The 24464-nt window shown below is 36.5% G+C and overlaps 3 protein-coding genes across 3 annotated transcripts; all 3 read left to right on the top strand.

Moving 5' to 3' along the window:
• The first annotated feature begins 2374 nt into the window (after nt 1-2374).
• LOC147546639 (putative acetyltransferase At3g50280) lies at nt 2375-4291 on the top strand. The gene has a single exon (XM_086673899.1). The coding sequence runs from the start codon at nt 2605-2607 to the stop codon at nt 4126-4128; it is 1524 nt and encodes a 507-aa protein (XP_086530025.1). The 5' UTR covers nt 2375-2604; the 3' UTR covers nt 4129-4291.
• A 5082-nt stretch (nt 4292-9373) lies between these two features.
• On the top strand, nt 9374-13277 carry PXN (Mitochondrial substrate carrier family protein). Its single transcript, XM_086638233.1, has 11 exons — nt 9374-9904; nt 10012-10098; nt 10211-10285; nt 10502-10632; nt 11036-11090; nt 11475-11588; nt 11997-12065; nt 12164-12271; nt 12366-12434; nt 12699-12753; nt 12862-13277. Exons 1-11 carry the CDS (start codon nt 9824-9826, stop codon nt 13056-13058), a joined length of 1041 nt encoding a protein of 346 aa, XP_086494359.1. The 5' UTR covers nt 9374-9823; the 3' UTR covers nt 13059-13277.
• Nucleotides 13278-13975: 698 nt separating this feature from the next.
• RPL4 (ribosomal protein L4) lies at nt 13976-16197 on the top strand. The gene is made up of 2 exons (XM_086638234.1): nt 13976-15170; nt 15903-16197. Exons 1-2 carry the CDS (start codon nt 14276-14278, stop codon nt 15926-15928), a joined length of 921 nt encoding a protein of 306 aa, XP_086494360.1. The 5' UTR covers nt 13976-14275; the 3' UTR covers nt 15929-16197.
• The last annotated feature ends 8267 nt before the right edge of the window (nt 16198-24464 follow it).

The raw sequence follows: 24464 nt of genomic DNA, 5'->3' as shown, positions 1-24464 counted from the left end.
CTAAAACCCAATTGGATTAGAATTGACTCCAATGAATACCCAAGATTATGCTGGTGTATGGTATTGAGGTTTGTGATATATGCCTCAAATTGAACTTTAAGAGCCACCACTCGGAGATTAGTTGACAACAATGTATCTGTCAGATTGTTTTTATTTTCTATTGCAAATTGAACCATAATTTGATTTAGGTTCGCCTAGTTTTGTTTGTGAAAAATAAATATAACAACGTCTAGTTAAACAGAAGATGTGTAACAAAAATTAGAATCTGTTTAGGTACTTGTGAGTTAGTACTACATGGGAGAAGGGGTAACTAACAACCAAGAATAAAATGTATAAGTCCTCTCCACTCATTATCAATTGGTTTTGAGTTGGATGACCACAAACTTAACATGGCATCAGAGCCAGATCCACATGTGATAAGCTTAAAAGCCACACGTGCTTCACGTCACTAAAGAAAAATACATGTGTTATGCTAACCACGACACAAGTGAGGGGACGTGTGAGAATAGTCTCACATGGAAGAGGTGTAACTAGCAACCAAGAATATAATAGATAGATCCTCTCACTCATTGTCAATTGATTTTGAGTTGGAATACCACAAGTTATACATAGAGACAACCTTCCTCTTAGGAAAACATGTTCAGGAGAGTAGGTCGATCCTTAAACCATATTGCTTATAAATGTTTAAAAAAAATACTAAACAAAATCAACATGAGCATGATTTTTACAAACTCAAGTAGAACTTGTTGTCATAAAAATAAAAGTAAAGAAATTAACAAAAAAGAGAAAGAAGAAAAATGACATTCACAAACAAATACATTGAATAGAAGGGGGTGAGAAGTGCAAAATGCAGAGGATGTAAGTAGCTGTATCCAGTAGACGCAATAGAATGAGTCGAGATACATGGATGGATGGGTGGATGGCTTTCCTCATCTTGGACCAGCCAACTAGCCCCACTTGCTCCTATTGTTAATTAATTATTTACTATTTTTTCTTATTAATATACTAATTATTTTAAGCCACGTTATATAGTTATGGGTGTCGAATTATAAATAAATCCCCTGAACTTGTACAAAGTCAAATACTTAACAAATATTGTAATTAGAGAGATAGAGAATAAGATGAAACGAAGGAGAAACCCTGCTTGCTGTGATTTTAATAAAGAAGAGATTAATGGGCGGTTTGAGAGAAAAATCTATTTGGTTTCCAAATCAACCGACTTTTCTTGATTTCTCCCAAGTTGTTTCTAATAATATAAGCAAACTAGAATTTTCATTAATTTTAATCCAGCTAGCTTATGTACTAAAAATGTTTAATTAATGGGTGTTTATTTTATTGAGATTTGTGTAGATCATATAAAGAGCGATGGATTTGAGCTCCACATCATTCATCATCATATTAGAAGATGAATTTAGGAATTAATTTAACATTTTCTATTTAGCAACGGTACATTCTCTAAATCAAGCTGAATTTCTAATACGGTTGACTTTAAAACCGACTTTTGTTGAGATTTCAGATGCCAGCCGAAATATGTCTTTTTTGTTTTTCTTATTCAATTAACAACTACTTATTTTGGCTAAGTACTTAAGTATCGCATAAGATTATCAAATACTCTTACATTAGTTTAGAGAGTTCATCTTGAATATTTATACTTAAAATACATTTTTTTCTTTTAAAATATAATAAATGTGTATGTATTTCGAACACGAAACTTAGAACATGAAAATCAACTTGGCAATTGCTCTAGCCAAGGGTCGTTGAGAGCAGAAATGATATTGTATAGAAGTTCTAAGACTAAATTATGTGACATTGTGACGAATCCCTTAATAAATGTCCTCACATATAGTCCTTCATTGGCAAAATTTTCAATTACTATAATAAAATATATTTCATTTTCAAAAGACATGATCTTCCAAAAGTAGTGATATATCATATTAATCAAAATTTATCCATTACAACAATATATTAGAGTGAATTTGGGATACTTTCCTATAACAAAATGAGCATAAATTAAGAAATTTTAGCTAGTATACTATTTTAGTTTTTTTTTTTGTTGAACTAGTATACTATTTTAGTTAGTGTCAAATTTAACTAAGATAGTAAAATATTAAAAATCAATATAATTGTGGTTTAAAAATTGAAACATTTTACTCAATAAAAATAGAAAACTTTGAACAAAAAAAGAAAAAAGAAAAAATATGAATGAATTAACAACACCGGCTATAATGACACATAGGAGAAGGAACCTCACAATCGTAAATTTTACCTTATCCGATTATTTCACAGTTGTGCCACACTCTACTAAGTCAGTTACAGCTCAATCATATCCATCATCCATTTAGAATATTTTTTTTTAGAGAGAGAGAGAGAGAGAGAAAAGGTTGAAACAGCAGCACAAGAACTGCCAACAAAGACAATAAATGCATGAACCCAAATAACCCCCCTCCTAAATCCTAATCCTTCTCCCCCCGGCTCCTATATAAACCCCTTCTCACACCCACTCTTCTCTATCTCACAATCTCTCACTTTCTCTCTCTCTACCGAGCACACAAGCAGAGTGAGAAGAAAGAACAAGAAAGAAAGTTAGAGAGAGAGAGTATCAAAATGCCTACTTCTACTTGTGTAAGAATTGTTTCTGAATGTAGTGTTTATCCAGAAACCAAATCCACCATTGGTAATCTCAAACTATCTGTTTCTGATCTTCCTATGCTTTCTTGTCATTACATTCAAAAAGGTCTTTTATTCACTCGTCCTTCTACTCCTACTAATAATTCTCTTCTCTCTCTACTCAAACGTTCTCTCTCTCAAACTCTCACTCTTTTCCCTCCTCTCGCCGGTCGTCTCCTCACTGACTCTAACGGCGTCATCTTCATCACTTGTAATGATTTCGGTGCTGATTTCATTCACGCCAATGCCGATCATCTCTCTATCAGTGATATTCTCTCTCCATCTCATGTTCCTTCAGATTCGATCAAACAGTTTTTTGCTTTTGGCGGTGCCGTCAGTTACGACGGTCATTCTAAACCGATTTTAGCTGTTCAAGTCACCGAGCTTTCCGACGGCGTCTTCATCGGTTGTACCGTTAATCATTCTGTCGCTGACGGTACATCTTTCTGGAATTTCTTCAATACTTTTGCTGAGATTTGCAGAGAAGGATCTTATTTAGGTTTAACGAAACAACCTGATTTTCGCCGGAATTACTTTAAAGATTCATCTGCTGTAATTAGGTTTCCGGACGGTCCTCCGAAAGTAACTTTTGATGAAAACGCTCCGATTAGAGAGAGAATCTTTCGGTTCAGTAGAGAATCAATTCTGAAACTGAAATTCAGAGCAAATAATACTAATTCGGTACAGAAATTACCTAATTCTGTTGAAATCATGGGAAAACAAAGCAACGATTACTGGAAGAACAACAACAACAAAAACAATGACGATGATGAGAATCAAAACCCTAACGGAATGATAACGTCTGTGATTGAGAAATTGTTTAGTACTACAAGGTCAAAGAAGGATCAAGGATTAGAAACTGAAAATGTTCTTGCTGTTGATCCAACGGTTGAAATTTCATCATTTCAATCTCTATGTGCTCAGTTATGGCGTTCAATCACACGTGCGAGAAAATTATCGCCGTCAAAGTTAACGACGTTCAGAATGGCCGTCAATTGTCGTCAGAGAATAGAGCCGCGGGTGGACCAGTACTACTTCGGTAACGCGATACAGAGTATCCCAACCGTTGCTTCAGTAGGTGATGTCTTGTCACGTGATCTACGGTGGTGCGGAGCTGAGTTGAATCGGAACGTTTTGGCTCATAACGATGCTAAAGTGCGCGGGTGCGTGGAGGAGTGGGAAAAGAGTCCACGTTGTTTCCCCTTAGGAAATTTAGATGGGGCATCAATTACTATGGGGAGTTCACCTAGGTTTCCAATGTACGATAATGATTTTGGGTGGGGTCGACCATTGGCGATTCGAAGTGGGAAATCGAATAAGTTTGACGGCAAGATTTCGGCGTTCCCTGGGAGAGATGGAAATGGTAGTGTAGATCTCGAGGTTTGTTTATCACCTGAAACAATGGCTGGGCTTGAAAATGATTGGGAGTTTATGCAGTATGTGACGGTACATCAAGGTTGATAGAGTAGTTCTAGATCTATAGAGATGTTAAGAGGTAAATTTTAAAAGCTTGTACTATTCTAATGGGTTTTTAACCGTTGGATCCTAATGTTAAAAGTGTAATAGTTGTGGGATCCACACATCTGGACGGTTGTAATTTGGCAATGGAAAATGTTTAATCAAATAAGTCCCATATTAACTTATCAAATCTACACAGGTCAAACATCTAAAATCACATAAAAGGATTCAAGTCCTATTTGTGGTTCGTGTTCGGCAACGAAGTTCTGAGAAGATCTATATTGCGGCTTTTCCTTTAGTTCCCAGAGTTACAAATGAGAGTGTATGTTTAAATTTGTTTTTGTTATGTTTTCACTCTGACATTGTGCCTTGTCTTCTCTTTCTATAAACTGTGCGTTATAAGTAATACGATGTTTACAGATGTATGAAAAAATAGTGAAATAGCTGATGTGAATTACAAAAAAGACTACCAATACCATGGTAAGTAAAATATAAGTGTTGTTTTTTATTGGCCTTTTAAAGATGACCAATCTCACGTAGCTCTTTAACTTTTGCGAAATGTCAAGATAACTCATTTTCTTATCATTCCCTCTACGAACGGTTGGTGTCACATTCTCTCGTCCTACACTGCCTTTTTGTGTATCAGACACCGCGTCAGGTCATCATTGTCAATTGTCTGAGAATTGTCACCTCTATTGATTGTCAGTTGACAATAGAAGCAATAATTCCCATACAGTTGATGACCTGACGCGACGCCTGACTCACAAAACGGGAGTTTAGGGAGAGAAAATGTGATAGTAACGCGACGCTTGGCGCACAAAATGGGAGTTTAGGAAGAGAAAATGTGATAGTAATAAGTCAGACAAAAAGATAGAAAAAGAGATCACCTCCACATTTTGCAATAGTTAGGAGGTCATGCACAAATACCATCGTACTTTTAGAAAAATAACCCAAAATATAATGATTTCTATCTTTGGGGAACCATGATCCCTAACTCCAAAATCAGTTAGGTAGGAGGGACAACTTTAAGGACACATGTTGAAAACTATTTGAGTTTTGATAAACTCAATTGAATGATGTTCAAAATCACCTCATTTGTGATAGACTTCACTTTTGTAACATTGATAAACACTAGGCCACAAGACAAGAGAGTGATGGTGATTTTTGGAGAAGAGGTTTTATGATTCAAGAAATCGCCATAGGAAGCACTAAAAAATAAGTAGTTCGATCTTACTCTCAAATAGTATATTATTTACTCATTAAATTATTATTTACCGGTGAAAATTATATTAGTAGTTTTATGATTACTTCAAAAGTACTTTGCTTGCCTTAAATTGAGAGTCTGTTCTTTACAAAATCTTATTTTTCAAACCAAAATCAATCTTGGTCTATTGGAGCTCATAAATCAAAATCAAGATCCTTGAGTATTTTAGCACATGCCTACTATATAAAAAGACCTACCACTTAGATTTCTACTCAATTTTCTCTCCATCAAATTATTTTATTGACGGGATTATCTCCTAAATATCGTGATTTCATTGTCTCATTAATATACATCCATATCATCCACGAATCTATTTGGTTTTCTACAAATATAGATTCCAAAATCTACATTGTGGATTGGTCCATAGAGGGTCCTATACTGATAAAAGATCAAGGGACAAGGTCCATATTTAGGATTCCAACTTTGATCCTGACAAAAAAAAACATTTAGCTCACTTATCAAAGGATCCCACATTTCTTCCATCCAATGACTTAAATTTAAAAGGGGTAAAAAAAAAAAAGTAGTGGTTTGGTGTCAGTGAAGGTTTTTCATTTTGGCTACTGCTGTGGACAAACAAGATAGTTTTTGGAGGCTTTAACAAAAAAAAAAAAAAAAAAGATAGTTTTTGGAGGTACAAAATTTGGAGTGAAATTCTATTTTGTTTTGAACATCATTACTTAAAAGAAAATAGAGATCCGCAGAAAAGGAAGTTCCTTGATCAGAAACCTCTCAGTGAAAGGGAACACCCACAACCATCTGCCTACTTCTATTTAGCCGGCGCTTCAGGGTCACTTACAATTGCGTGATCAACAGATCATCTTTGCAGCAATTTTGGGGTCTCCACAATAATCTGCCGAGCATCCATTAAAATATGATGTAGTGGTTTATATATAATTAATTCTCCAAAAAAAAAAAAAAACGATCGATCGATCAACCTTTCTTTCACTGAAAATTTACGGCGAGTATCGCTCCCCATCAAAATGTGCAACACATGATACCACCTAACGATCAACAATAGTCAATTTCTTATAGAGAAAGTGATTACCCACACAATAGAATTTCAATATCCATAATTTAAGGTTTGAACATCAATGATCGTAAATAATGTTGAAGAACACAAATACATTCAGCGATCCATGATTTTATCTAATTGCGTCAAGGAAAAAATAAAAAATTGATAAGAAGAACAAATAAGCGACAGGGCCTTCCGCCCAAGCACAGGTAGAGCTCACCAAACCTGCAGCTACAGCTGCCACAGCAAAACTAGCTGGCACAAAAGTACCCGGAGGTCCACCCTTAGGAGCCCTGTAAACAAAAGGTTGCCGAGGAGGAGGTGGCCGCTGCTCCTCACAAAATTCGTAACCACACGAGTTATTCCACGTATTTGAGAACCAGTTATCGACAAGATATGGAGATTCTGGACGTTCCGTCCATTCCGACGAAGAGACAGACTTACCCTTTCGAGAAAACAAGTCACCATCGGGATATGGAGATTCTGAAGGTTCCCCCAATTCCGACGAAGATACAGACTTACCCTTTTGAGAGAACAAGCCATCGGCGGGATATGGAGGTGCAGAAGGTACCTCTCTTTCCAGAACAGGTGGAGGGGAGGAAGAGCTAGATGAAGAGAAAGAGCCACGGGGCACGAGTTTTAATCGAATCTTCCATATCCCAAAAGTTTTGCTCATTGCGTGACCAGGGGAATAGACAAGGTCTTCAAGTGGGATTCGGAGGGTTTCGAGGACTGTGTCTGAAAAATTATACGGTTCGAAGTAATAGCTTTCAAAAGTAAGGATGGCATCGCGAAGGGATTGGTTGATTGGAAGAGTAAGGTGTTTGGAGGTCAAATCATCGCATATAGTAGTCAATCTGCAGTCAGGATCAAGCCAGAAGATCACATGTTTTTTGGGATAACCACGAGAGGATGAGTTAACATTGTTGAGGTTCAGATCGGGAAAGACTGCAATTTCGAGACTAGTAAGCTTTGAAAGAGGAGGAGGAGAAGCCATGACTGGTTCTTGTTTCTTGGGTAGGAAGGAATCAAAACTTGCGATAGTATTTAAATACAAAAAAGAAGGATACTTACAAGTTTCCCACAACCCACCGTCCGTAGTTTCATTTCATAGAGATATCAATCATTCAAATATACATTGCCAAAAAATGATCCAATGATACCGAAATAATAACAGTCGCCATCATATCTAGCCATTGACCAAGTATTTGAGGAGCAAAAACAAGTAACATGTACAGAGAGATAGCTGGCAGGTGGGTTCATTGGCAAGACTTAACAAAACTTAATATCAAAGAGTCAAAGTCATATTAAAAATACAGAAAAAAGATTAAATTAGGCATTCTTTGCCAGTTCAAAGTGTGAAAGTTGTCTCCTATGTTATAATACTAGTTTCTAAAACGAAAGAAGCATCTTATCCAAAATTATGTGAATGCAGTTCTTTTACTCGGGTAACCTTTATTTAGGTTCTTCACAATGCTCTCTAAAATCTAAACTATGAAAGAAGAATAAAACAGGCTAGCTAGTAAAATTTTGGCATAACCCGATGCATAATCTCAACCCGGCTACAAATTGGCATACATAAGAGATGGTGACTTGGAATTAATAAATTCCGAATACATTTCGTCAAGCTCTACCTATAAGGAAGAAAGTCTTATTAACCAACCATACACGCTATAAACTAACTATAAACCAACCAATTCATGCATCCGTCTAGAATAGTAGTAGTAATTTTAAAATCAAATGGGAAACATAAGATCCCCATTTTCACTTTCAAAATCCTGATTCACTCTACTCTTTTAATACTACTACTACTACCCTTCTTTCTAATAAACATCCGAGTTTCGGGTTTAATTAACATATTACTAGTTCATATGTTGATCCAAGACAATGTTTTAAAGTCATGAACAAGACCAATCAGAAAGCTCATTTCTTGAACTGAGACAATGTTTTTTTTTTGTTACACTAAACATGATCATAAAAATGATAAAACCCTTGGTATCCAAACTATGGTAGTAGTTATACAATAGGAACTTAAAAAAATTATCAAATTCAAACACAACTAAATTTACAAAAAGGATTTTCATCCAAAGAACCCTAATTTTCTTTTCTTTTTATTAAGCAATAGGATGTTACTTACCTCGATAATCCTTCTCTACCCTTTCTGCTCCTATCTTCATATTTCAAGAAATGAATCGGCCAATGGGTTTTTGAGAGAGGGGAAACAGAGAGTACCAGAGAGAGGGGGGAGGGTTTATTAGGAGAGGGTTTGGAATGAAAGATTTCGAGAGAATCATGGAGGGAGTGAGTCGAGTTGTTGGAGTCATCTGGTTCGGTGAAGAGTCGAAAGTATAGTAGAAGGGTCTGACTGAGATCGCCATGACCGCCGGTTAACGTTTTCGACATCAGAATTTTTTACAGAGGAGGAGGAGGAGGAGGAGGAGGAGGTGAAGGACAAGTAGGTGAAGTAGCCATGACTTGCGGTAAATTTGACTAGAAAGGAGTAAAAAGGTGCTACTCTACTAGTGAGCCCGGAAGTGAAGTGTCGGATAGTTACGACTGTACCCTTCTATTTTGAATGGGAATTTTTTTTTTCTTGTCATTTTTTTCTTCTTGTCCAACAAAAATTATTCTTCAACCTGGGATTCAGACATTTACTTCCTATCACAACCACAGCAATTTTTCTTCTCTTACCCTCTCTCAGTCGGTTTTCCCTCACTCTATCTGAAACCTCGTGGTTCTAGTCAGAAAGATAAAGAGATGAGAGAGAGAGAGAAACAAATTTGAATAAGAAAAAAGAAAGAAGAAATGAGATAAATTATTTGAAAAGAAAGATATAAAGTAACCTATAATGACAGTTTGTTGATGACTCTTAACGACTTAGGGAAAGAATAATAGTGAAGAATTTCTAACGACGCGATACACTACCAATTGAGCAAGACCAATATCGTAACGAAGTTTGTTTTTTTTTCTTTGGTTGGAAAGGTAAGAAGGGCGTTGTGGGTGTGAACAATCAGAAGGATAAAATGGTTGGGGGTAATTGGAATCAAAACTTGTTCTTGTTCCATAAAAGGTCACTTTCGTTTCTTGAAGTGAGCAAAACTCCAAGGCATTTTTTGGAGTGACAAGGAAAGACATCCAAATCAACCCACATTCATTATTATATGCAACAACAATCCAAACCCGAATTACTTTTTTAGACCAAAACAAACTTCTTCTTCTTCTTCATTTCCCCCTTTTCCCACCTTTCTTATTCTTCTTCTAATTTTTCCAAGTAAATTTCTTCTTTTTCTTCTTCAGTTGTTGTTGTTATTGTTGGATTTCTTTCTTAATCACCGGTTCCTATTCGGAACCAAAATCCAACACCTACCTTTTTTCTATCTGTTTTAATTTTTATAAAATTGGGGGTTGGAAGAAGAGAAAAGATGTCGGACGCTTTGATCAATGGATTATCAGGTGCTGGAGGAGGAATCATCGCTCAACTCATCACTTATCCTCTTCAAACTGTATAATATATATCTTCTTCTTCATTTCTTCTAGGGTTTTATTCTTAACGTCGTTACCCTTTATTTTTTGTTTGATCTCTTATTGTTTTCCCTGTTCAATTTTCTAGGTTAATACTCGTCAACAAACAGAACGAGATACAACAACGAATAATAAGAAGAAAACTGATCTTGGAACCATTGAACAAATGTGTCAGGTTGATGATGATTTCAGTAGTTTTATTGTGGTCTTGATTTTAGTAAGGTTTTTTTTTTAAGAGATTTCTTACGTATACTCTCTGTGTGGTATGTATTGGATTTCGACAACAGGTGGTGAAGAATGAAGGTTGGGGACGTTTATATGGTGGATTGACTCCTTCTTTAGTCGGAACTGCCGCTTCTCAGGTGCCCATCACAACTTTCATACTAGTATTCTTTTCTTCATCCATAATTGTCTTTCCTTTTAGGGCTCGATTTAACATTACCATAATCTTCTACTTCAGTATTTCCAACTTACAGGAAAATAATTACAACTTGGTTTTCAAAAAGAAGAACAAAATAGCTCACTCACTCCCTTTCAACATTTGGATTTTCCTCATTCATCTTTCTTTTTATTTACAGGGTGTTTATTACTATTTCTATCAAATATTTAGGAACAGAGCCGAAGCTTCTGCACTTGCTCGATTCAGGAAAGGGCACGGTGATGGATCAGTTGGGATGCTCTCTTCTCTCACCGTCGCAGCAATTTCAGGGTCAGTTTTTCTACTTCCAAATACCTGATTAAGCCAACAACATACATAATTATCTTATTTCTCAGATTAATTAGGTTACATTTCGTTTGTTCCTTCTTCCATCTTGAAGCTTGTGAAGCGTAAGAATATAGCTTCTCTCGAAATAATAGATGGTCAGCTTAGAATTTAGAAACGCTTCATAAGGGTAATTTTTTTTTCTTTTCCGAAAATGCTTATTAAGGATAAATTACTACAAATTGTTACGAAGGAGGCACTATATTTTGCCTTAGTGTTAAGTTTGTTGTCATCCAACTCAAAACCAACTGACAATGAGTGGAGAGGATCTAGACATCATGTTCTTGGTTGCTATATCACCCTTCTCCCATGTGGGACTACTCTCACACTTACTAGCTTCTTTTTGCAGGTGTGTGAACGTGCTGTTAACTAACCCTATATGGGTAGTTGTCACCCGTATGCAGGTATGGTACTGATAAAGTTTTGTTTGTTGTCCTATTTTATGCTCTTAAGACTTCTGTCCGAGTCTGAACCCAGTGTTGTATTTAGTGCCTGGACCCAGCTGAACTTTGTATATGAAAAGCTAAGTAGTTACTTCGCAGTTTTGGAACAATGGTTAATAACGACTCTGGGTGCCAATGGTATACGATATGAAATTTGTCTTATTCTCGGTGTTCCTATGCTGAAAATAAATTGTAATGAAACTGGTTTAGCTTATCCACCAAATTAAAAAGTTTAACAGATAATGTCCATGTTAACAAATCGATTTAACATTTAAGAATTATTTTCCCGAACTGAGCTAATCCCAATACTTATTCTGACTCTGGGTTCCATGGTCTATGTTGCAGACACACAAAAAAGCATCAAGTGTATCCAAGTCTGATCCTACTCTACAGGTTCCATCAGATGAAGCAGTTCAGATTCCCGCAATTGAGCCTCCACCATTTGGAACTAGTCATGCGGTATGTCCAGATGAAATTTTTAACATTATCATCCTGTCCCTTCACCTATCACAGCGAAGTCAGAGTACTGAGCATAAAGGGAGACCAGTCATATTGGTCAATCACGTAGTAGACTTCAATAACCTAGACGTGACAAAAAGCTCTGTCCCGTTGTTGCTTGAATCAGGTTCTTACTTGTTGATCCAAATAAGACCTAGGTTGATCAGGTCCAGATAAAGTCAGCAACGAGTTGTGATGATTTACTGAGTTTTGTTGATACTGGACTAAGTTACTGATCACTCAAGGCACATTTATCCTTTTGAGCTATGCTTCAGTGATACTGAATTAAGTTGGAACTCAACTCAGTATTGTTTGAGTTCTAAGAGCATGGGACTAACCTCATCAAAACAAGATTTTTACTCTTTACAGGTCCAAGAAGTCTATGGTGAAGCTGGAGTCTTGGGATTCTGGAGAGGTGTCATCCCTACACTTGTCATGGTCAGCAAAAAGTAACATCTTTTATTTATTCTAAGAGAAATACTCATCTAGGTTTAAAAATTTCCAGAGATGTGAATATCCGTTATTCTTGTGAACAGGTTAGTAATCCTTCCATACAGTTCATGCTTTATGAGACCTTGCTAAAGAAGCTAAAAGAAAGACGCACCAAAACTAAGAAAGGAAACAATGGTGTAACTGCTTTGGAGGTAGGTTCACGTTGTGTTTTGGGCAATTATACCCCCTTTGGAATTCAATTAGTAGCTCTGATTTCAGTGCCTTGTGTTGTTACTATGTGGCTAGGTTTTCCTTCTTGGAGCTGTGGCTAAACTAGGAGCAACTGTGGTGACATATCCCCTTCTTGTTGTAAAGGTAAACTGTTAATGTGGAGAAGCATGGTATCACGGCAATTGATATTGGTCAATTGGTATATTTAGTGAATCTGAAAACACGTTATCATTCAATTTGAGTTGGATTTTGACACGTTAGCTGCATATGAGTTTAACTTAATGAAGAAGTGAACTTTGAATGGCTTGTGTTTTTAAGTTTGCAGAAGATTACAGTTGCTTAAGCCTTTAAACTTTTACACGTTCTTCAGTTTAACATTCTTTACTCTTTCTTCTACTGCTTTGGCAGTCGAGGCTTCAAGCAAAGCAAGTGACTGGGGGAGACAAAAAACATCAGTACAAAGGTCGGGGTTTTAATAAACTATAAAACTGACATCTTCCTCCACCGATTGTACGCATCACTTTGAAGTGTCTATTTTTAATGTCGTGATTGGGAACATTCTCTGACACAGGTACCCTGGATGCGATCATGAAAATGATCCGATATGAAGGGATATATTGCTTCTACAAGGGAATGAGCACAAAAATCGTGCAGAGTGTGCTTGCTGCTGCTGTCCTGTTTATGGTCAAGGAAGAACTTGTCAAGGGGGTTCGCTTGTTGATGACAGGGAAAGCTGGTGTTACAAATAAGGCGATGAAACCCCCATGATTTAAGGTTTTATCATTACACGCATATAACTCTGTTTTGTTGTCAGTTTATAATAAGCCATTGCTTGGCTGAAATGTAGGTTTGAGATTCAAATGCCCATTCTTGTATGAAATTGTGGCAGATTAAAAAGAAAACTGGGTTCATCATTCACTTCAAAATGCTTCCCTGTGTTGTAGATCTTACATAAAAGTTGAATAAATCGAAACCGATTTTCATTTTTATGTTGATTGCTCTGGTTTTGCCTGACCATGAGATTTCTTCTGTCATTTATGGTATTCTCAAGTCCAATGCTTAGTTGTATAGAGCTTCTATAAAGTGTCTTTTAAGGAAGATTTGTTGTTAATTACTTGGTGAAATACCCAACTTTCTTGTGATTTGCTTGCAATATTGCTGTATTTGTTTCCCTTCAAGAAGGGATTGTAAGGGTTCATTTTCTTGTTGGCATATTCCTTGTAATGTACACCATTGCATTTGTCGATTAAAAAAAAAACTTATGTTCTTTTTTGCTTGTTATTTGTTAAAGACATATGTTATGCGGTAAAATACCACAAATATAATGCACAACCCCAATGGAAAATGTAAGAGCAATCTCAATATTGATGTATTTGAAGACCTTAAAGCGTTGAAATCCTTGACTAATCCCGTTGAATGACATCAAGGTACTTCAAAAAATGACATTTGATGAATTTGATTTTTATTCCAACACTTTGTTAAGATACATATTACCAAATTTCGGAAACATTAAAACAAACAACAATGTAGCTTAAGAAATTTTTTCAACCTTAATTCCTTTTTAAGGAAAACATATCATTTTCATTCATTCAAAAGTCTACCACAAATCAACTTCATTTTCGATCACACCATGCTCAGGCGAAGTTTTCCTGCACTAGTTATAGGATGATGAGGCCCAACCTCCTGAATTGCTAGGGATGTAGCTTCAAGGTTGTTAAGAGAAACACCACACTCTGTCTTGCCACTGCCTTGAAATTGTTTCCAACATTACTTCATAAATCATCTCATTTTTCCCTATGAGTCTGGACCCTCAAAACCCAATGGATGGGACCTATTGGGTGAAATCCCCACAACCAGTACCCACTCCTTTAATTCTAAAAAGAGTCCTTTTTTCTATCTTAACAAACGGATAGTGTAGAAGATAACATTGTTGAGTTTTAAACCTCTCCTTTCCTTCCTCTCCCCCACCTCGTCGACTTCTAGTCATGGCGTTTTCCACCACCACTTCTTCTTCTACCTTCTCCTTCTTCTCTTCCTCTCTCTTCATCTCCACTCCTACCCAAAACCCTAAATTTCTCTCCCCTCTATCTGCTGCGAAATTCCCTTCTCTCAACACCCAATCAAAACCCAACAACATTTCTACTAGAACTAAAATCCGAGCAGAAGCTATCCCAATCCTTTCATTTGATGGTGAGAAAATAGGAGAAACTTCTCTTGACTTAAAATCAGCTCCACCTGAAACAGCAAGATCCGTTGTTCATAGAGGTATCATCACTGACCAACAGAACAAGAGAAGAGGTACAGCTTCAACCCTCACCAGAGGTGAAGTTCGTGGTGGTGGTAGAAAACCCTACCCACAAAAGAAAACTGGTCGAGCAAGACGTGGTTCAACAAGAACTCCTCTTAGACCTGGTGGTGGTGTTGTTTTTGGTCCTAAACCTAGAGATTGGAGTATCAAAATCAATAGGAAAGAAAAAAGATTGGCTATTTCAACTGCATTAGCTAGTGCTACTGTTAATGCTATTGTTGTTGAAGATTTTAGTGATAAATTTGATAAACCTAAAACTAAAGATTTTATTGCAGCTCTAAAAAGATGGGGTATTGATCCTAAAGAGAAATCTATGTTTTTATTGCCTGAAGTTACTGATAATGTTAGGTTATCTAGTCGAAATATAGGAACTTTGAAAATGCTTACTCCTAGGACTTTGAATTTGTTTGATATCTTGAATTCTGATAAACTTGTTCTTACACAACCCACTGTTGATTATTTGAATAAAATGTATGGGATTGATTATGATGGCGAAATCGAAGAAGATGATGACTATGAAGATGAAGATGATGTAGAAGAAGGTGAAGAAGACGAAGAAGAAGTTGAAGGAGGTTAGTCCATTAATCTTTCTCTATCTCTCATTGCTTATTTGTTTTGTTTAAGTCTCTATCATAGATGTTATCTTTTCATTCTAGGTGCTTTATATTCGACTGAAATTATTACATCATGAATTTTAGTGTTTGATTGAACGACTTACAGGATCCGTGTTCTAATAAGCCAAGCTCTAGAAAGATGTATAGAAGTTCACCCGTTCGCTTATACTCATAATGTTTAATAACTTGCCTAAAAACATAACAAGATGTGCATTTCTACTTTATCTACTAGAGATGCTCGTTAGAACGATATTTGTTCATATGAATCTTATAAAGGTATGAGCACACAATAAAATGTCGGAAATTCTTGCATTGTAGTTTGTTATTTCATCCATATAATGCTTATTTCATCCATATAATGCTATATTATTTGCCAAGTTACAGCTTAGATGCACTCAAATCCTTTCGTTGTATGTTCTAGCCAAATACTTTCTTTTCCCGATGACCGTCCTGCTTGACTTTGTGGAAGAGTCATGGTTAAACACTTCAAATTGTATCAGAGTATCACACACCCTAAGATGTGTCGTTGGTTTGGGTATCTTGCACAAACCATTTCAACAAAAAATTCAATCTTCCGGATCACTGAAATTTCGTGACATTGCATATTTCATATGGAACTACTGAATATCTCATTCTTAAAGATTTCTTTCTTGCTCTCTTTTTGGCTCTGATTGACTATGGATGAAGCAGATGAAGTTGCGGCAGCCGCAGAATGATGATGATGAATAAGCCTCCTGTGGATCTTTTGCCTCGATCAGTCTTTCTTTTGTCTGAGCAGTCATCCATCGACAAGAGGAGTTGCTACCTCTTCAAGAACAAGAGCCATTTTGTATGTTCTAGGCTGAAGTTTTTTTTTTCTTTTAAATTACATTTGAATGGAGTTGTTGTAATTGTGTTTGTGCATTCTGTTTGTACTCAAAATCAAGTGCTATGTAAAATCTAGCATGTCATTCTCTTTCTAATTCGAAAAATCTGATTATTTTAACTTATGATTTGTTATTTGCTTCACCGTAAAAGATAGCCAAAATTCAATAACTAGCAAGAACATTTATCATTTTCAACGATGTCTAGTTTTTTGTTCTTGTTTTTGAGTTGCGGCATTTGTTGTTAATTTAATCAATGTTGCAGGTTCACCAAGGATAGGACTTTGGTTGAAGGTTTGTTTTGGAAAGATGTCGGACTAGTAAACAAGTATACAGGAGAAGGAAGAAAGAACAAATGAGGTGAATTGGTTTATAGTCTATTCTTACTAGAAAAGTAATAGCGGCCTCGAAATTTTGTTTTGATTAAAGATTAGAATTGAATAGAGTTAATGCGTTTAATATTTGAAGTTGTTGTAAAGCAATCCAACATTAGTGGTGAGATGGAGTTTAGTGTTCCTCTTAAGAGGTTAAGCACCCTTCCCTAGTGAGGCTTTTTAAAATCGTGAGGCTCTTGTGTGCTAAAGCGGACAATATCACTAGCAGCCCAGAAGGCTGGTCCGGACCACCTATTACATTAACCAAATATTAAGAATCAAAAGACTATTTTGAGGCTAATAATGTGCGCAAGAGATCAAATGAATTTCCTTCCGTAAATAGTGAATCAAAACAAAAATAAGAAGAACAATAAATTTTATTAAAAAAAATGTCTAATTAGATTGATTATTCAAAAATAAAAGGTTTAGTTGGAACGACTTAATTATCTATTACTCCGTAATATTGTATGAAAATATATATATATATACAGCATTTTATTTGGTCCGCTTGGGCTTGGTCCGCTTGGGCCCACGGGTTTACGTAAAAAAAAAAGGCCGAAATAGACGTAAAAACCAATCAATAGAAAAAAATAAGATTGACTATAGTGGATCAAATTTTTTTTTTTCTGGGTGTTTCGTTCGGTTTTCGTGGATCTTTTTGTATTTGAGTAGTCTCGTGTTTCACCCCTACTTAAAAGTTAGACCCCATGGCCCATTCCATATCCTTTATAAAAACTCCTAAAACCAAACAGTTCAGCCCTATATTTTTGGGATAGGTAGTAGTAGGTCGTCAATCCCTAATTTCTGTGATAGGCCATTCAATTAGGGTTTCACTAATAGGTAGTAGTAGTCGGTCATTCAATTAGGGTAATTCGGAATCTCCAATAGGCTAATCTAAGATTTTAAACTAATATAAAGCGTTGATTCCTATAGAACCAACAACCGTGAAAGACTAGCTAATATAAGAGTTTATAAACTTACTTGGTAACTGAACAAACTAGTTTAGCCATGCACCCAGAAAGGATGACAACAAAGAAGAATAAGATGGTGTTGCCGCTGCAACATCCTGCCTTCGCCGCCAGCAGCACCACCACCACCAATGACGCCGTTGTTTCAACAACTCCTCTTGTTCTTGGAGGTAATATGAGTGATGAATTAATGTTAGAAATACTTAGCAGACTTCCAGCAAAGTCACTAATGCGTTTTAAATGTGTACTTAAGAGTTGGTTGTATTTGATCGAAGAAGACAAAAACTTTATCTCTTTACAATTTTCTCGATCAAAATCAAAGAAAAAACTCCTCATCAGTTCTTCTGTAGGTGGTGAAGGAACTAGTCTCTACACACTAAATTTCTTCGAAAAGAGTAGTGAATTTGTGACTAGTTCTCCACCTGGATTTCAGAATAAACATATTCTGACATCTGCTTATGGACTGTTATGTATCATGTCTGGACATTCTTTTAAAATCTACAATCTCTTCACTAGCGAGGAAACTCCATGGATGGAATCAGACTCTAGAAAGAGAAAAAGCAAGTATCGATCTTCTTTATTTGGATTTGGATTTGATCGTATTACTAAAAAAACATAAAGTATTGATTATATGGACAACACATCACCCTGATCTTGCATGGAAACGGAAGGAAGTGCCATTTTGTGAGGTACTCACCGTTGGTGAGAATACTTGGAGAACAATTGACAATGTCCCACCCATGAAAGGTCTTTACGGAAAGCCCACTTATGCGAATGGTTCTTTATACTGGTTGATTACGCCTTCATTATGTTATGATAACCTTCGGGATGAAGAATCGGTTGAAAGCATAATAGAATTTGATGTTGGAAAGGAAAAGTTGAGAGTGATAGAATACCCTCGTAGTATTATCAATGATCGTCTTAGTCGTAACACTTATGAGTATGATGGTTTATTGGAAGTGGATGGACATTTAGGACTAGTGGAGAAAAGTTCTCGTCATTCTGATGAAAAAAAAAAAGAAACAGAAAAAGATGAAGATGTGGATTTTACACGAGGATGAGATTGAGAATAAGAAGAGTTGTAGTACGTGGATAGAAGAGACGATTGAATTGCCCTCTAATGACAGACCGTGGAAGCCTTTTAAATCAATTCCAGGAACAGACACGATAATAGCAATAAAAGATTGCATTATTTATGCTTACGACAGGAAGAAGAAAAAGTTGAATGAGCATACTAGTCTGGAAGAATTAGGAAGTGAGATGTTTTCCTGGTACAATTGTGAATTAACAAATATTGTGGAGAACATTTATCCTCTTCGGGCTCCAAGTGACTAGGGAATAAAGAAAGAGTAAAACGTACAAGGTCGGACATCAACAAGACACCACATGCAATAGTAACCACCACTTTGGTTTCCATATTTATGTTTGATTCTCTTTATATGTTAGTCTGTCGCTGATGTTTTTCAATCTTTTTTGTTTTTAAGAAATGTCAAAGCTAGTTCTAGTTTAGATTGACTCATGATTATTGGTGTGAGACTTCTATTAAAACTTCAAAATTCTTGATATGATTTTTTGTTAAGAATTTAGACATTCAACATTATTGGCCTAGAACTTTTACTTCAAAATGGCACCCAAGAATTTTTACATAATGTTTCACTTACAATCTTGCCTGTCCATTTAAAATTTTACCTATTTAGGTGGAATTTTTGTTGGGGTCCCTCCTTATAATTAAAGGACTCCTAGTTGGAATAGGATTTCCCTTATTCCTTGTTTGGAGAATCAAGCCTAAAAAGGAATTCTTATTTCTTTTGGTAAACCTCCCTATTTATCATTATAAAAGGGAATGAAAGGGAAGAGATTATACACAACAACTTCCAGAACAAAGAGAAGCCAGAGAAAGAGAGATTTCTGAAGTGGTTCTTTCAAGAGAGATTGAAAGAGCAGAATATTGGTTTGAAGAAAAGAAGATTATTAATCTTGTGAAGCAATTTAGTTTGTGGTTATCTTCTTCAACCTTTAGGAATCTAGGATTTGTTCAAATCCTAAGGAGTAAGAGATTTTTATTTCTTTGTTTCTTTGTTCAGTTTATCCACCATAGGTTTGGTGAAGAGTTGTCCAAGAGTGTTTCTACACATCTTGAAGAATTGTGTAACCCATTATTTAATTATAGTGGAAGATTTCTGGACTAGGTCCCGTGGTTTTTTACCTTCTAGTTTGGAGGGGTTTTTTGCCACGTTAAATAATCTTGGTGTCTCTACTTTTACTTTCACATCGTTTATCTTCATATTCCTGAACAAGTTAATTAGGCTATTTTTCCTAACAAGTGGTACCAGAGCTAAGGTTGGATTTATTGTTCAGAAATATGGAAGTGAATACTAATCGCATGATTAGTTTAGATGGAGAAAACTACTTGATGTGGAAAGCAAAAATGGAAGATTTGTTATACTGCAAAGACCTAGCTGCACCCATTGAAAATCACGGTACAAAACCGATGAAGATAGATGAAGAAGACTGGAAGGTATTAGATCGTAAGGTCGTTGGATTTATTCGACAATGGGTAGAACCTAGTGTTTTTCATCATGTATCGACGGAGACTTCCGCTTATAGTCTATGGAGGAAATTAGAAGAATTGTATGATTAGAAGACAGCTGCCAAAAAGGCTTACTTGTTCAGAAAGCTAGGAAAATTACAATATAAAGAAGGAACCTCAATTGCTCAACACTTGAATGAGATGAAAAGTCTAGTAAACCAGCTTTCTGCAATGAAGTTAGTTTTGGATGATGAGTTGCAGGCCTTACTTCTTCTAAATTCTTTACCAGATAGTTGGGAGACATTGGTGGTGTCTCTTAGCAATTCTGCTCCTGATGGCATAATGCGTATGAATCACGTAACATGTAGTTTGTTGAATGAAGAAACAAGAAGGAAATCATCGTCAGACGAGTCTCATTCAGAGGCACTTGTTACAGAAAGACGGGGGAGAGGTAAAAGTAGAAAACCTCATAACCGTGATAAGTCAAGGGGGAGATCAAAACCAAAGAAAGAAGTTAGATGTTTTGGTTGTGGAAAAATGGGTCATTACAAGAGTGATTGCAGGAAACCAAAGAAGGAAAATAAAAAGGATGATGAAAAACAAGATAATGTTGCGGCAGTTGCCTCAGGTGATGACATTATCTTACTCTCAGGTTGTGGAGACACTTGCTTAAGTATGGCTGAGTCAGAACCAGAAACAACATGGTTGGTTGACTCAGGTGCTTCGTATCATGCTATTCCATGTAAGGATTTCTTTAACTCTTACAGAACTGGTGACCTTGGCAAAGTCAGGATGGGAAACTTAGGTTTCTCAAAAATCGTAGGAATTGGAGAAGTGAAAATCGAGACGAGCACAGGGAGTACATTGATTCTTAAGAACGTGAGACATATACCAGATCTTCGATATAACCTAATCTCTACCGGAGTATTAGATGATGAAGGGTACCACAGTCACTTTGGTGATGGAAAGTGGAAGCTCACAAAAGGGTCAATGGTGATAGCAAGAGGGAAGAAGTGTTGTACTTTATACAGGACTCAAGTAAAACTGTGTAAAGGAGAATTGAATGCAGTTGAAAAAGATTCTTCCACTGATCATTGGCATAGAAGACTCGGGCACATGAGCGAGAAAGGACTTCAAATCCTTGCTAAACGACAAGACTTACCGAACGTAAAAGGTATAAATTTAAACACTTGTTCTCATTGTTTAGTAAGAAAGCAACATAGAGTTTCTTTTCAAAGGAATGCATCTGAAAGAAAATCCAGTGTTTTGGAGCTTGTTTATTCTGACGTTTGTGGACCTTTAAAGGTCAAAACACTTGGTGGTGCTTTGTATTTTGTTACTTTTATAGATGATGCTTCCAGGAAAGTTTGGGCATATGCCATAAAGACCAAAGATCAGGTACTTGCAGTTTTCAAGAATTTCCACAACATGGTAGAACGGGAGACAGGAAAATCATTGAAGTGCATTCGCACTGACAATGGAGGAGAATACATCGGGTCGTTTGAAGAGTATTGCAAAACCCATGGTATTCGACATGAACAGACAGTTCCCAAAACTCCACAACAAAATGGTGTAGCAGAACGCATGAATCGCACTATTGTGGAGAGGATCAGATGTATGCTCTCAGAAGCTAAGTTGCCTAAAAGTTTCTGGGGTGAAGCAATGCGTACTGCACGTTATCTGATCAATTTATCACCTTCAGCACCATTAGATGGAGATGTAACTGAGAGAGTGTGGGCTGGGAAAGAAGTCAGTTATGAACACTTAAGGGTGTTTGGTTGCAGGGTTTTTGTGCATATACCTAAAGATCAAAGAGCAAAGCTTGATGATAAAGCCAAGCAATGCATCTTTTTAGGCTATGCAGATGAGAAATTCGGATACAGGTTATGGGATCCAGTCGATAAGAAGATTATTAGAAGTAGAGATGTGATCTTTCTTGAAAATCAAACTATTAAGGACTTCGGGAAAGTTGAGAAGCATGAGAATCATAGTAATGATCTCATTGATCTAGATCCACATATCTCTTCTAAGGTTATGCATGGTAATGCAGGTGAAGAACAAAATCATGAAGATGAAGCTCATGAAGATGTTCCTATGGGTGATGATGTTGAGCAAGGAATGGAAGTTCAACATGAACCACCAGCTGAATTGAGAAGATCGACTAGGGATAGAGCACCATCTACCAAGTATCCTCCACACGAGTATGTGATGGTTACAGATAGTGGAGAACCACAGTGTTATGAAGAAGCCATAGATGATGAACACAAGAAGGAGTGGTTGAAAGCTATGGAAGATGAGATTGAATCGTTGCATAAAAACAACACTTTTAAGTTGGTTGAAAAACCTAAGAATAAGAAAATTCTTAAAAATAAGTGGGTGTTCAAAATCAAAACCGAAGAAAGAAATTCACAACCACGGTATAAGGCACGCCTAGTGGTGAAAGGATTTGGGCAGAAGAAGGGTATTGATTTTGATGAGATTTTCTCTCCGGTGGTGAAGATGTCCTCTATACGGTTAGTATTGGGATTGGCTGCAAGTATGAACCTAGAAATTGAACAACTAGATGTCAAGACCGCTTTCCTTCATGGTGACTTGGAGGAAGATGTGTATATGGAACAACCAACAGGGTTTGAAGTTAAAGGTAAGGAACACTTGGTTTGTAAGTTAGAGAAGAGTTTATATGGGCTGAAACAAGCACCAAGACAGTGGTACAAAAAGTTTGAATCATTCATGAAGGATCAAGGGTATCACAGGACGGCTTCAGATCATTGTGTTTTCGTTCATAAATTTCCTGATGGAGATTTGATTATACTTCTGCTTTATGTTGATGATATGTTGATTGTTGGTCAGGATGCTAATAAAATTAGCAGGTTAAAAAAGGAACTAAACAAGTATTTCGATATGAAAGACTTGGGTCCAGCAAAACAAATTCTTGGCATGCATATCTCTCGTGATAGGAAAGCTGGAAAACTTTGGCTATCACAAGAAAGATACATTGAGAAGGTTCTAGAAAGGTTCAATATGGACAAAACAAAACCCGTGAGCTGTCCATTAGCCAGTCACTTCAAGTTGACTCGTGATCAGTGTCCATCAACTAGATGTGAGAAAGAAGAAATGGAGAAAATTCCTTATGCTTCAGCTGTAGGAAGCTTGATGTATGCAATGGTGTGTACAAGACCGGACATTGCATTTGCAGTTGGAGTAGTAAGCAGATTTCTTGCTAATCCAGGCAAAGAGCATTGGTTAGCAGTGAAGTGGATTCTGAAGTATCTTAGAGGTACGTCTAAAGCTCGTATATGTTTTGGTAATGATAAGCCAGTATTAGTCGGTTACACAGATGCAGACATGGCAGGAGATGTAGACTCTAAAAGGTCCACATCAGGCTATTTATTTACATTTTCAGGGGGAGCAGTGTCATGGCAATCTAAATTACAAAAGTGTGTAGCTTTATCTACTACAGAGGCAGAATATATTGCCATTACAGAATGTTGCAAGGAGATGTTATGGGTGAAGAGGCTGTTAGAAGAACTTGGTATGAAACAAGATAATTATGTTATTCATTGCGACAGTCAAAGTGCCATCCACCTCAGTAAGAATTCTAGTTTCCATTCAAAGTCCAAGCATATAAATGTGAGATACCAGTGGATCCAAGATGTTCTTGAAGAAAAGGTGTTGAAGATCGAGAAAATCCATACTGACGACAATGGTTCAGATATGATGACAAAACCATTACCCAAAGGCAAACATGAGCTATGTAGCAGTGTTGCAGGTTTGGGGATGGTAGGTCCCTCTTCATAAGTCGGGAGGGGGAGTTTGTTGGGGTCCCTCCTTATAATTAAAGGACTCCTAGTTGGAATAGGATTTCCCTTATTCCTTGTTTGGGGAAAAAATAGAAGTTTCTATTTTTTCAAGCTTAAAAAGGAATTCCTATTTCTTTTGGTAAACCTCCCTATTTATCATTATAAAAGGGAATGAAAGGGAAGAGATTATACACAACAACTTCCAGAACAAAGAGAAGCCAGAGAAAGAGAGATTTCTGAAGTGGGTCTTTCAAGAGAGATTGAAAGAGCAGAATATTGGTTTGAAGAAAAGAAGATTATTAATCTTGTGAAGCAATTTAGTTTGTGGTTATCTTCTTCAACCTTTAGGAATCTAGGATTTGTTCAAATCCTAAGGAGTAAGAGATTTTTATTTCTTTGTTTCTTTGTTCAGTTTATCCACCATAGGTTTGGTGAAGAGTTGTCCAAGAGTGTTTCTACACATCTTGAAGAATTGTGTAACCCATTATTTAATTATAGTGGAAGATTTCTGGACTAGGTCCCGTGGTTTTTTACCTTCTAGTTTGGAGGGGTTTTTTGCCACGTTAAATAATCTTGGTGTCTCTACTTTTACTTTCACATAGTTTATCTTCATATTCCTGAACAAGTTAATTAGGTTATTTTTCCTAACAATTTTGAGGTTTTAAAATATTTCCACCGGAGTGAACATAACAAATTCTTGGAGGTAGAAATACCTCA

The sequence above is a fragment of the Eschscholzia californica genome, unplaced genomic scaffold (assembly GCF_041429995.1).
Source record: "Eschscholzia californica isolate CP2 unplaced genomic scaffold, dmEscCali1.0.p SCAF_4, whole genome shotgun sequence".
Taxonomy (NCBI): domain Eukaryota; kingdom Viridiplantae; phylum Streptophyta; class Magnoliopsida; order Ranunculales; family Papaveraceae; genus Eschscholzia; species Eschscholzia californica.
This window is presented reverse-complemented; position numbering and strand designations above follow the sequence as displayed.